Genomic DNA, 14,256 nt, shown 5'->3' with positions numbered 1-14,256 from the left:
TTTCACAAATTTGACAAAACATTATCACATCTGCTCCATCAAAGTCTTACATTTTAACTGTGTTAAATAACTACTTAATCTGTTCAATCTCTAATTAGATACAATTAGTTTCACAATATATTCTAAATTGAAACTAAATTAGGGGACAAATATGTACAGTGGCAAAGCATTACAATAGAAATACAATGAAAACAATATACAAAAAAATAAGATTATATTCTATTCGATTGTATTCTGTTGTATTCTATGTATCATGACTGGCAAATTTTGGATATAATACAGGAAAGAAAATTTCGTATGAATCCTAGTTTGTGAGAGCGCCTTTTCTCTGATTTATGTGCCCTCACTCCTCCGAGACATGTTTCAAAGGCTCCGTAACCCGAGAAACTCGAGAGGAAAATACACAGATCAACTTTTACTGAAAACCTCTGCCTTCTGGTAAGTTACTTTTCAGTTTTGATCATGCCGATACCCTCATATAGATGCAACAGCCAAGAAAGCGATGAACTTTAGGAAGAGAGATTTTAATGACCTAAGCTTATTCCTATTCTATGCTACTTTTCCCAATCTGTATTTTTAGCACTGGAAACACATTCCCATTATTACTGTCCAAGGTTTTATTATGAGGGATAAATCTTAGTTCAAAATCATCGTCATGCATCGTCTCATTGCATGAGAGTTTATAACGCAATAATTTTTTTATTATTATTATTAAAAAAAAAATAAAAAAAAACATTAATTGAAAAGAATGTACTATTACGTGTAGGTCTATTCAAAAGGAAAATCTCTAAATAGGCTATAGGCTATTTAAAATTGTTTACTATATGCAGATGAGAAAAAGTTGTAGGTTAAATCACTCAAAAAGGACAAAAAATAAAACTAATTTAAGCCAAAATAAATATAAAGAAGACCCCCATAATGTAGTCTGTCCCTTTAATAGCAATTTTTTGCGAGCCCACAAACGATTTGAACTTGACAATGTAGGCTACAACTAACAATAGCTGACAAAAGGATGGTCAGTCAGAAATTAAATTAAAACCATAACTGCTTTCAACATCAATTGCGTGATCACATAATGCCATGAGTAATAAACTGTATTTACATTTATTTTATGTAGGCTATTTAGTAATGCCATGAGTAATAAACTGTAGATACATTTATTTACAAATGCATTTTTATTAATAAATAATTTGACATAGGCCTATTTAACACAGAACATTTTTATATGCTATTAAATGTTTTTATGACACAACTTTGTTATTGCAGCCTATATTTCTGCAGTTGACTGAATTACAAACTGTGTCAACATATCTTGTTGTGCTAAATCCCTCTTTTTAGGAAGGCGTTAACACTATTAAGTACGGCAGTGCTGTCCATTAACCTCTGGTGCTGATTATGCCACCAAGAGCTCTGTCCTCTTTCATATCCCTAAGCAGCCTACAATTAAAGTGCCTCCTCCTGTGCTCGCGCGTTTCAGCGTGAGCGGGGAACACTTGCAGACATGTGCGCGCGCTTTTTGATAGTGCCATTTGCTCAATCTGTCATCCAAAACTAGTACATGTCAAAATGTTTTGGTGTCATGGGCTTAGTAGATCGACTTCTGCTGTCGGTTGATTGGTAAAGCGCATATTTTAAGTCTCATTGTCGAAAAAAAATAAAAAAATAAAATAAAAAACAATAATAATAATAAAATAAAATAGGCCACATTTAACAAGTCATGCTCCACAGGTAGCCAATTAAAAAAACAAAACAAAAAAAACGACTAATTTGAGCCTACAAAAAGTCAGAGAAGCCTCAGTTAAAACTGAGTTTTGCGATGATGCTGGTATTGATAGTCTACAATAGTCAGCTGTAAATAAGTCATATTAAAATATTCTTGCTAATAATTAGTAGGCTATTCATTACTCTTGGTGCTGTTGCTTATTTTTTAAAATATTAGCTAGGCTACTCCAAAATCGAACAAAGTCCTCGTTAGCCATGGATGAGTTTTAATGACCTCTATGTTTTAATGGCTTCTTGCAATCATAATTACTAGTGTGACTACAATGCGCATTAAAAATGACTGTATTTGGGTTTTTACAAATTTCCTGACAAATTGTTTAGTGCAATTAACATTTCCGTGCTAGAAAAACTGGATCTTAAGTGTTTTGTTTTATACTGTAAATTAGTGACTGTTGTTAATTCACGTGCTGTCATATATATATATATATATATATATATATATATATATATATATATATATATATATATATATATATATATATATATATATATATATCATTATTCGATTCTTTATAGATACAAAATATGTCTTGCAATATGCAGCCTATAAAGTTGTCGAGTCTGTTTATAATGCCATTAAGCCAAAGTAGAGAATGAAGTTATAAAATTCTCTATATACAGACATATCTTTTCAGACAAATAAATACATTTACATTAAAAAATATATATTTTAAAGATCAGTTGAGTAATTTTCTTTGCATCTTTTTGCTCCATTTTGCTCCATATTGCTCTATGGCATTGTTAAAAGATTCCCTCACTGCGAAATTAAATAGTCTTTCGTTTCTTGAATGTCCATCTTGTAATTTCCATTTTAGGCTATAACAATGCAAACAATGCAAGGAAACTGATCCATGCACAATAGGTCATGTTCAGGTCCATATCATGCATTTTGGTTGCTCGAACTTTTTTTTTATTATTATTTATTTATTTATTTATTTTTTATGTAAGCTGTCTGCCCAACTCGATGAAGCCGTAAAAAAACATTTTAAACATTGGGGTTTGACAGGCCATAAACAAATGTACTGTGTTTCAAGCAGGACGCCTGAGCTCCAACGATGATTGACATATGCCACGCGGATTTGACTTTCAATAAAAACGTTTTTGCAGGTTGAAAAAGGACCAATTTTACAGACTGTCTCCAATTGCATGATCCTTGACCCCGATGGCAGGCCTTTTTCATGAGAGAAGTCGCTTGTAGAGGAGCTGGCAGCTGAGGGAATGTGGAGGGAAAACTAATGATGAAAAAGGTCTACTCCATCCCAACAGCGGCTTAATTAAATACATGGAAAGAACGAAGGCAGCACATCTGGTTTCAATCCGTTTTCCTTTGATGGCATCAAGTGTTCTTTTCCCAGATCTGGGCCTGGAAGCTACGGGGATGTCTGTGGCAGTGAGGAACCTATAGACTCTTGCTTTTGAAACACATGGACATTTACCTTGTGAAAACCCACATTTATAACTCACCAAGTGGTCTGACACTCTCTTCCCAGCAGGAGCTGTATAGGCCACTGCAGCCAGAACTTTATCCTTTTTTTTTTTTTTTGCTTGATAAATAACGTGAAATGTTACTTGAGACTAGAGTGCAAAACGTGAAACGTCAGTGTACTTCAGTAAAAAAAAAAAAAAAGAATTTAACAAGAAAACATCTGCTAATGAATGTGCATTGTTATTATTCTTAAAGGAATATTCCGGGTTCAATACAAGTTAAGCTTAATCGACAGCATTTGTGACATAATGTTTATTACCACAGAAAAAAATAAAATAATATATATATATATATATATATATATATATATATATATATATATATATATATATATATATATATATCATGACAACGAATTTGTAAAATTTTATATAGCCTAACTTTACACGGAAAAGGTTAGTAAGTAATTTCATTACACTAAAGTCATGTTACGGATTGGCCCCATTCTCTTCCATTGTAGATGCCTCACTGTAACCTGTTTTTTTTTTTTTTTTTTTCTTCAAAGAAAAGGAGTTACAAGTCGAAATTATTTTTTGTGTTTATAGCCTAGATTGATCTTAACTTGTTTTGAACCTTGAATATTCCTTTAAAAAACTCTTTTAGAATATATGCATTATTTATTTGAATGAAATAAAGGTTGACTACCATTTCCATTTCTTATATGCCTATATTTGAGGACATTAGAAGAAAAAACGTACAACTAACTGTGAACCAATCACCCCAAAATTTGACGTTTCCTGCGATATGTGCTAAACAACATTTTTAGCATTGTTTTATGTCAGTGTTCTTGAGTGCAATCATAATCAGTGACTTATACAGAATGTGGGGTTCAGACTCAGATATTTGGGAGGGTTAACCTTCGAAGAAGGAAGCTTGATAGAGGAGGGAGGGGGGCTGTGAAACGTCAAAGAAAGCTCGAAGTCTTTTGCCACGTAATTACGAGAGCCTTACAGCTTCATCTTCTCTCCCAGGGGTCTCAATTTTTCATTTACAATCCACTCCACTCACTGCATGCCAGTGAGCGCACCGTTTGAAGTGCCAGAACGTGTGTTCCCGAGAGAAGAGTGCGGCGTGGACTGGAGTGGACTGGAGTAGAGGAGAGAGCCAACAGCGTCTGAAAGGCGGTGGAGTGTCCTGCCTCCTCTAACCTTCAGCCAGCTAACTTTACGCAAATGCATCTGACAGGCATCAGCATTTAGATCCGCGCTCAGTCAACAACTCCGTGGAGCTCGAGGAGCTTTTCGTATTGAACAACAGTGCTGAACCAACAGAATTTTGCAGAAGAGATTCTATGGCTATGAGTGGACGGATTCAATCGACTTTATGGTCTTCACAGTCATATTAAGTTACACAAAGTTGTAGATACTTTACTGTCCCACCTGGTTCTGTGGGAACAGCTTTCATAGTGAGCACAGGCAACACAGGCAACTACGACATTTCGCATTGGTTTGGAGGCGCTGTTTCATGTGATATTGTCTTCAAATATATGCAAGGAGGATCACTTTGGTAAACCTAATACCGTTGCCCCATTTTTTCCCCTCTTGCATCGTATTTGCGTCATGACTTCTAGCTATGCTCATGTAATGGACAGACACGCAACCATATCCAGCAGACTGGAGAGTCCCATTACAGCCAACCTGGAAAACCTGCAGGCCAAAAAGAACTTCTCGGTGAGCCACCTGTTGGATCTAGAGGAGGCTGGGGAAATGGTCGGTTCTCAGACGGACGAGAGCGTAGGGGAACCGGGCAGGACTATGCTGGAATCCCCGGGTTTGACCAGCGGCAGTGATACAACACAGCAGGAGAGTAAGTGTGTGATCATGCAGTAGATAGATAGATAGATGGATGGATAGATAGACAGACAGACAGACAGACAGACAGACAGACAGATAGATAGATAGATAGATAGATAGATAGATATGTGGTATGATATGGTATGGTAGCCTATGGTATGGTATCGTATGGTATGGTAAGGGAGTAGCACACATTTTAACCTGAGTTAATCGTCCAGAACCACAATTATTACTGACTTTTATTTATAGTAGCCTACTAGCCTTACAAAATTGTCTCATTAGCATATGTAGGCTATGTGCATTATGCAAATATTTTGTACAATAGAAATAATAGCCTTGTAGTGGAAAAAAAAAAACAAACAAAAAAAAAATCCGTACGAGAAAAGTTGCATAATTTACGATTCTTGACATCCCATCCCTTAATCAAGTAATACAAATATGGCCTCTTGACAACTTTCAATTATTTTGATTTGTATGAGGCTTGAACTGTTTGCTAAAACTGCTTACAGCGATTGATTAGATAGGCTAATTTGGTTTACATATTAATTAGAGTTCAATTTACAACAGATTTCAGGAAATAGGGCTGAAGTGAATGGCAGGTAGATATGATAAAATTAGTGGTGCACATAAATCACACTACTCTGATGTGATCTGACAATTAACCAAAGAGGAATCTCGAATATGCAGCATATAATAATAATAATAATAATAATAATAATAATAATAAAAAATAAAAAAAATAAAAAATAAAAAGCGAAATACTGCTGACTGGCATACTTACAACTCACTGATAGATCATTTCCAAAGAAGGAAATAAAACTATGTTAAAAGTGTTAAAATTAAGTTTAAACATTTATTAGAATAACTATTTTTTTTTTTTTTTTTTGGGTTTGATTTGTCTTTAAATTATAATTGATTTAAAAAAAAAAAAATACGAGAAGAACGACATTTCAGAGACAAAGTCCTAAATGTACCAGTTTCTGGACCTTTTCAGTCGATTTAAACACTATAATTTGTCATCATTCTCCTGCATCCAGAAAACATATACAGTATATATGCAATTATGGTATCAGATAGCAAATTTCCATTACATCTGTCTATCAATAAAATCCATGTTTTGCTGGTCGTAGCCTAAATTTCTTGCACCATTTAGTATTTAATATTTAATATTAGTATGACCGCATTCTCATATCTTAGAATTTATGTTACGGGGAAAATATTTTAGGATCTGTCAAATGGTTTAAGCTAATATGGATACATCTTGTTTGTTTGTTTTTTTCGTAACGCTTTTGTCCTGTAAATTGGAGTTGTTGGCACGATAGAGTTAAATTAACAATTGAAAAATTACTTTTTCAACTGTTTTGTTGTTGTTGTTGTTGTTGTATTTTTTTAATTTTTTTTTTTAGGAATGTCTAAATCCTGAAATTTCCGAGGCAGGAAAAGATAATATAGTATTATAACAGTATTGCACTGTTTGATACGAGTCTGCATAATGTTTACCCATCGCGCACAGGACTGCGTGTAGAAGCATAAATGAATTACTTCTCTTCTGATGTTCAATTCATCATGACTCTCATTCATACAACTATAATTGCATTCCGTGAGAATGGTTTGGTTTTAGACTATGATTAGCTCCTTAATTTGTGTTTTTATATTATAGGCAGTTTTTGGCTGACTGTCATAAATGACCTCTAAAATTGGAAAAACTCTCGTTGGTATAGGCCTACAATCCAGCAAGTGTTGTACAGATTTAATTATCTTAACTATCTTCTTTGTGTCATCTAACATAATACAAAGAATGTTATGTTTCCCATAACAAGTCCAATGCCCCATTTAACAGCTGGTGTTTTCATTCAGTTGTAGCAAACAGGAAGTTTAAATAGTAATTTAACTGACCTTTACAATTTACAATTTACAATTTACAGTTTCACTGGGCTTAAAGGGTCTACAGTCCAACAAACCCCTTGCTAAACCAGTAAATTTTCCTCTTGTGAGCTTCTCTCTATTATAAGATCTTATAATAACATTGAATTTTACATATGATAGAAGTAACATATTGATTGATGAATGTCTATATTAAAATCATAACCTAAACAGGGTGTGCTATAGGCTAGAGTTTGTGGTGTCAGTTGGGTGATTATCGAGTCTCATGAGAGTCAAAGTTATTTGATGTTTTTGGCTGAAGTGGGGCTTCTGTGTTGGGACTATACTCTTTAAGGGCTTCAAAATATGTATGTTTTGACACTTTTTACTACATTTTTTTTTTTTTTTTTGAAGTATCATAGTGCAACAAGGATGAAAACACATTTTGAGGACATTTTGCTATAGATTGGTCAGACTAAAGAAAGGTATTGTAAGGTCACTGTTTCCCTTTATGTATACATCTCTCCAATAGAGCACTTGTGAGAAACAGCAGGAGCCTAATCTCAGTTTCTGTGATAGCACAATTTGACTGGTAACAGAATTTCTAAACGAATAGACAAAAATATTTACTTAAGTAAGCTACTATTAATGGTTTAATGTCTTGTGTAAAATGTCCAAGCTCTTTACAAAACATTTTTCATTAGATGCCCAAATATGGGATCACTTTGCTCATTGCCTTGTTAATTTACTTTATAGTGTAAAAGTACTTTTCAGGCCATAATAAAAAAAAAGTACAAAGGGCAATTAATAATTATTTTGTAAATATATATATATATATATATATATATATATATATATATATATATATATATATATATATATATATATATATATATATATATATATATATATATATATATATATATATATATATAGAAACTTCTCTCCAAAAAACATTTTATAAGTCACTTACAGTTCATAAATTTTATCAGTTGTAAATCAGCAGCACAAGAGAATGACAGAACTGAAAAAAATGTCAATAATGATATAGCAACTTAGTGAATGTGACATTTGCTGATGGTCAAGATTATAATATGAATTGTTAACTAAACTGATTCTTTAAGCCTGGCATAAATGTATATCTGTGTGTGCACTGCCAGATGAGCAGCTAAACTCAGAAGAGAAAAAGAAGCGGAAACAGCGGAGGAACAGAACCACGTTCAACAGCAGCCAGCTGCAGGCTCTGGAACGAGTGTTTGAGCGGACACACTACCCAGATGCCTTTGTTAGAGAGGACCTGGCACGCAGGGTTAATCTCACTGAAGCTAGAGTTCAGGTAAGCTCCACACCTAACAATCATCTGATGCATACTGCAGTTCATTAGGTCCATCAAATTTGTTTCCCTTGAAAGCTATATACTCACCCGACTGATGCAAAAACATTAAGTTTAGTGGTCAATTAGAGCGGTGGTTCTCAATTGGTTTTGGACATCAAGTGGTGACCCAACACTGTACCAAAATAAAGTGAACAAATACATACAATTAAACACTGAAATTGATTAATATTACCATGAACTGCATAGGCAAAAAATATGTTAACATGATATTGGCTGAATAGGAAAATTGACTATTTTGTAAATGCAAAAACAGCAGAAGTGTGACTTACCAGCTTGACACATGAAATAATCATTAAGTTAAATATTGTAAGCCATATTACCAAATGACAGATTAATTAATGCCAAAATATCGTAGAGATTGATTGGTCGCATAGCCGTTGACATTAACAAGTGGAAAGCGTTTTTTTTTTTTCTTTTTTTTTTCTTTATTTTAAAAGTTGATAAGCCTATTTATTTTGCTATAACTCTGAACAATTGAAGGGTTGGCTGGATTTTATTATTTACATTTAGCATTGTTTATTCCCTGCTGTACATGACAGATTAGAACAGACCTACAATCCATATTTGGGTTGCAATACCAGTTGAGAACACAATAAACATAACAATCAACCTATTGTAAATATTAAGATAAACATATTTAATAATAACTGCATTGCAGTTTTACATATAATACTTCAAAAAAATAATTTTCAAAATCAAAAGAAGCTGAAGAGATTTAATCATTTGCCTAATTCAAGGTTTCAGTAAGGTTGTAGTTGCAGTGGAACGTGATAGTAAATGCCCATCACTGTTACAACACTAAATCTTTGAGTCAAATCTCACCACTGTCATTAGTCTCATCATCAGAGTTCGACATAAATGTTTAAAAAGCCTCAGCCGATCACTCGGCCTCTCAGCACACATGTTGTAGGCCGCAGCCAGTCTCCACATTCTCCTGTAATGAGAATGTTTTTGTAGAAAGATGGGGATTATTCCCGTTTATAGATCAAGAGTGTGCAAGAGAAGGAAGGAACGAAAGAAAGGAAAGAAAGAGAACAAACACATCTGCAATTAATGTGTCCCAGAAAGGGAGCAATACAGAAATGCTTTGATAAAAGAGACTTTGAGTTCATTCCTGAGGCGCTGCGTAACCGGACACTGTGCCTCCACCAGGCCTGGTGCTGCAGCCAAGGCTTCGAGATCTGGGCTTCCCACTCTGTCTTCAACCATGTTTCACAAGCAGTTGTATTTCACAGAGCTCCTTATGCAAGCCTCTGATCTGTTCTCCACAGGTATACATACAGTATGTGTGCAAGCAGATAAGACTGTATTTCAAAAGGCGCTGCAACATAGTCCTCACAATTCTCTGGAAAACTACAGGTTTTTGTTCAAGTGCAGCATCTAGCTGAGGTAGTTTTCATAGAATCAGTTAGATTCATTCTTTAAAGTGTGCTGATGTGGATTTGAGTATCAGTATGCTGACTGGAAAAGTGGATGCATCCAGTTGTTAACTTAAGAGGTATCTTTTCCTGATTTAAATGACTTTTGTTGGTGTAATCTTAAATAGTCAGGTTGATTCAGTCATTTTAAATAATATTTGTGACTGCATGAAGCACATATTTAAAGGGATGTTGTGGGTTCAATACAAGTTAAGCTCAACTGACAGCATTTGTAGAATAATGTTGATTACCACAAAAAAAATATTTTAACTCGTATTTTGATTATAAAAAAATTTAATAAAATCACAGTTACAATGGAAGTGAATGGGGCCAATCCATAAACATTACAATACACACTTCAAAAGTACAGACACAAGATGTAAACATTATACATGGTGACATGATTTTAGTGTGATAAAATCTCTCTTCAACATGATTTTAGTGTGATAAAATCTATTACAGGGTTTACCAGCGTTACATCGTCATGGCAACAAAGCTGAAATATTTGATATAACTTTACACAGATGAGGTTATAAAGTTATTTTATCACACTAAAATCATGTTAACATGATCTATGTTTAAGTATCGTGGCTATACTTTTGAAACAATGTGTATTTAAAATTTGTCTTTCATCTCAGTATGCCAAATATCCAGCGTAACTGCTCTACTGTGTAATTTTGTGTTCTGTTCTCATAGGTGTGGTTTCAAAACAGACGGGCAAAGTTTCGTCGTAATGAGCGGGCAATGCTAGCCAGTAAGAACGCTTCACTCCTCAAATCCTACTCAGGAGATGTAACGGCAGTGGAGCAGCCCATCGTCCCCCGTCCTGCACCCCGTCCAAATGACTACCTTTCCTGGGGGACTGCTGCTCCTTACAGGTAACCCACATAAACCTCTGAATCCTTGCATTATTCTCATTGATGTGCATGATTGCTCTGGTTTCATTTCAGATCCATAAATGTCTGCCGTTCTCAGTTTTACACAGCGTTTCCTTAATTTTCTAAAAAACAAATTCCTGAGAATTATTGTTTTTAAATTAGGGTTCTATCACAATTTCATTCTTTTATTTAATTTTTATTTTTGGGCTTTTTGGTCATTATTTTAGAAGATGGTAGAGGCAGACAGGAAAGTGGGAATAGCATAAGTTAATGACCGAGACCATGTTCGAACCCTGTGCACCAGTGGCTCTTATACATGTCTGTGCCACAGCTTCAACAAATTAATTCTTAAGTTTTTCAGTTTTCTTTGGAAACTGTTCATTTTAGTGGAATTGAAGGGCTGGGCCGCCAAATGGCCAAGTAGAAACAATAATGCATTTCTTTTCCCAGCAGCTTTGCATAGGTAATATCATCTGAATTAGCACAGAGACCCTCTAGCTAGTCATTTTACACCACTTTCTGTGGAAGGGATGGTGGGTCGAGCCCCTGATGATGAAGTGATAATCTGAAAACAAACCATATTAAATCCGCCTGTGACCCCCGTGACCTTAAGTTCATTGGATATGTACTGACAAGCAGAGGAAGAAAAGTCCATTGGGCAGGATTTTTTGTGACTCTGGTTACACTGGTTATGATTCACAATAATCTTCCTCTTAAAAGCCATATAGAGTAACTAACCCTGCCACTCCGGCCAAATACCTTTTTCCCAGCAGCTGAAACACGCAACTCGACCGGGAACACTTTCTGGCAAGGCTACGCATTTGACCAGTAACCATGCCAGTAAAATTTCAATGCACACTTTAAGCATTACTGTGCACATATAATGCATTTTTTTCATATTAATGCAGTATTTCGGAAGCATTAATATATAACTATTTATATATTCTTAAGCTGGTACCCAAGGCCGGAGGGAGGGCCAATGCGAGTGCCACAGAAAATGCTGCCCACAGAAAGCAAGTACTTTTCACATTTCTTTTTACGGTTTTACATTGAAATAGGAGATTTAAGCACTATATATTTTTGATTTACATGAGGGCAAAATAAATTTCCTGTTTTTTGCTATGTGAGTTACTCAGATTTGGGCCTTCAATTTAATTTATAAGACATTCATTTTATTTTTAATACTTAATATTTTAACATTTAAGTTTAATCCCACTGTGACTGTAGCTATCCTTTTCATATCTCATTTTCAGCGCCATGGCAACCTACCCACCCACTTGTGCCAACACCACTTCCACCCAGGGAATGAATATGGCCAACAGCATTGCTAACCTGAGACTGAAAGCCAAAGAGTACAGCCTCAACCAGGTGCCCACTGTCAACTAAGCCTGAAAAGAGGGATGAGAAGAGGGGACAACAGAGGAGCACGAGATGATGAGAAGAGAAGATCTCAGAGGAGCTGGAAGAGTTTGCCTGTAGTAGAGATTTTTTTTTTGGCGTACCTCAGCGTACAGTGGATATTAATTTTCACCCCCTCCTACAACAATGGAATTGCACTGTGGCCCCTTTTATTTGTCTTTTTTCCTTCAACACCAATGAAGGGACTTATCAGAAAAACTGAATCTAATTTCGTACTGAACTGGAGACTGTAAGACAACGCAAGATCTGCTCCTTGGTGAACAAGTCAATGAGCAGTGCTCCGCTAAATGAGTAAGACGTAGCAGACAGAGTGTCTGGATGCTGTAAGCTCTCCTTTCTTTGTTCTTTTATGGCTTAATTTTGGGTCAACTGGATGAGACGTAAAGAAAATTTCATGGCAAACAATGGAGGACTGTTGTTCACCACTGAACAATTTAAATAACACCAGGACTAGATGTGTCTGTTTGATGCTGAGTTTTGGCAAAAGAATCACCAAAAACAAATTCCACTACAGCCAGTGGTAACAAAGACACATTAGTGGATTTTTAATCAGTGGCAACTGTCTAGACATTGAATATCGATGTTTACAATTGTCAATGCAAATGGTCAGGTTTGGGCTGGATTGCAACATCTTAATGTTGGTTCTAGACTATTACACCACTGTTTAGGCTAAGTGCTGTTCCCCATGGTGACTTATGTATCTGCTCACTGTTCCCTAACACAATTGTGTTTGAGTTTTTTTTTTTTTTTTTTTTTTTTTTTGAGGTGACAAGTTGTGTTTTTTTTTTTTTTTGGATCATATTTTTCCTTCTTATATTTGGAAATATATGGTAATAAAAGCATTTTCAAGCAATCAGTCATATACTATTGTGTTGGATTCTGCAGTCGAAAAGACACTTTGTTTAGTGACTTTTTTTGTTGTTTTACTAAATGCTGACATTTGAGAAATTGTTGCAGGCAACAGTGTAACTACATCATGACCTTGTCTAAAATGTCTTATTTGTGTAAGTTGAAACCAACATTTAAGAATGACCAATGCTACAAAATAAATAAGGTAAAAATGAATATTGTAAATATTTTGCTGGTTATAGATATGCCCTTGGAATTTTGGATTTAACCTATATCCATAAGAAAGTTTTTTGACTGACCTGTTGTTAACTTTTTGTGGAAAACTGTCTTCTCATCTATGCCCATCTTTAAAAACTGAATAATACACATATAAATACAGCAGAGATTATCAATGGATGTTTGTTCTGCTTTATTTAAATGTGTATTATTCAGTGTCATCAGAAATTATTTTTGATAGTCATGGAATACTGCGCAACTTTGCACGTTATTTTGCAACGTGAGGTGGACCTTTGAGATTTTAATCCTGTCTAAACATCTCTGTTGATCCTTAATGGTTTGTACACACAAAGATGGGATAAGTTATATTTTGTAGTCCAGTTCACATTAAACTGAATTTAAATGACTCGTGTAAACCAGCTTATAAGCTCAAAAAGAGACTTTGTTGGATACTGTGTTGCAGTTTACTACTGTTTCTGTTTGTAACCAGCAGCAAGTCAAGATTATACAAGACAGACAATAAATAACAAAAAATAAACCTAATCAATGTAAATAACAAATAACTGTGATCAAACAGCACCCCTTCTTACCACATTAAATGCCCACAAATATTTCATCAATCATACTCTCAACTGCCTCTGTGCTTTTTAGGTTAACAAGACAGTACATGACTCTACTAACTGTGGTTATTTAATAACTAGTTCAATTGTTGTTTTGACGTAGACTTAATACGTAGTTATATCCATGCATATACAGAATTCTGTCTTTTCTCTGGTTGAACAATGTCATGAAGGCAGATTTTTCAGTTGTAGAGCATGAAGTTCAGTTTTTGTAGCATACTAACGCATATTGATGAAATCTCTGTACCACTGAACCCTTTGCCAGTAGACTGAATTTAAAAAAAAAAAAACATGAGCGTATGACGTGACTACTTTGGGGAATTTCAGAATGTTTTAAACAGTTTACATCTGAGTCTGTATAACTTCTATTTAGATGCTGATTTATCATCAGTGGACACCTATTATGTCCTGTAAAACCTTTTATTAAGAGGATAAGACAGCAGCAATGGTAAAGCAAGCATGTTTGTATATGTCACAAGACAAATGAATGTAAAAAAGACAGTTGTAAGTGTGTAACATAACAGAATTTGTTTGTA

General features: G+C 34.8%; 1 protein-coding gene across 3 annotated transcripts; it reads left to right on the top strand.

The window, feature by feature from the left end:
- Positions 1 to 4,145: 4,145 nt before the first annotated feature.
- On the top strand, positions 4,146 to 13,657 carry LOC127415956 (paired mesoderm homeobox protein 1-like). Of its 3 annotated transcripts, none has more exons than XM_051655012.1 (5): positions 4,146 to 5,074; positions 8,085 to 8,260; positions 10,435 to 10,616; positions 11,568 to 11,633; positions 11,870 to 13,657. In XM_051655012.1, exons 1-5 carry the CDS (start codon positions 4,828 to 4,830, stop codon positions 12,000 to 12,002), a joined length of 804 nt encoding a protein of 267 aa, XP_051510972.1. In that variant the 5' UTR covers positions 4,146 to 4,827; the 3' UTR covers positions 12,003 to 13,657. The 3 variants fall into 3 exon arrangements, with proteins under 3 accessions (XP_051510972.1, XP_051510971.1, XP_051510970.1); XM_051655011.1 differs by having other exon boundaries at positions 4,147 to 5,074; positions 11,568 to 11,629; XM_051655010.1 differs by lacking the exon at positions 11,568 to 11,633 and having other exon boundaries at positions 4,147 to 5,074.
- The last annotated feature ends 599 nt before the right edge of the window (positions 13,658 to 14,256 follow it).

Source organism: Myxocyprinus asiaticus, chromosome 25, assembly GCF_019703515.2.
Source record: "Myxocyprinus asiaticus isolate MX2 ecotype Aquarium Trade chromosome 25, UBuf_Myxa_2, whole genome shotgun sequence".
NCBI lineage: Eukaryota > Metazoa > Chordata > Actinopteri > Cypriniformes > Catostomidae > Myxocyprinus > Myxocyprinus asiaticus.
The sequence above is the reverse complement of the archived record's forward strand: the minus strand, read 5'-3'. Positions and strand labels throughout refer to the sequence as shown.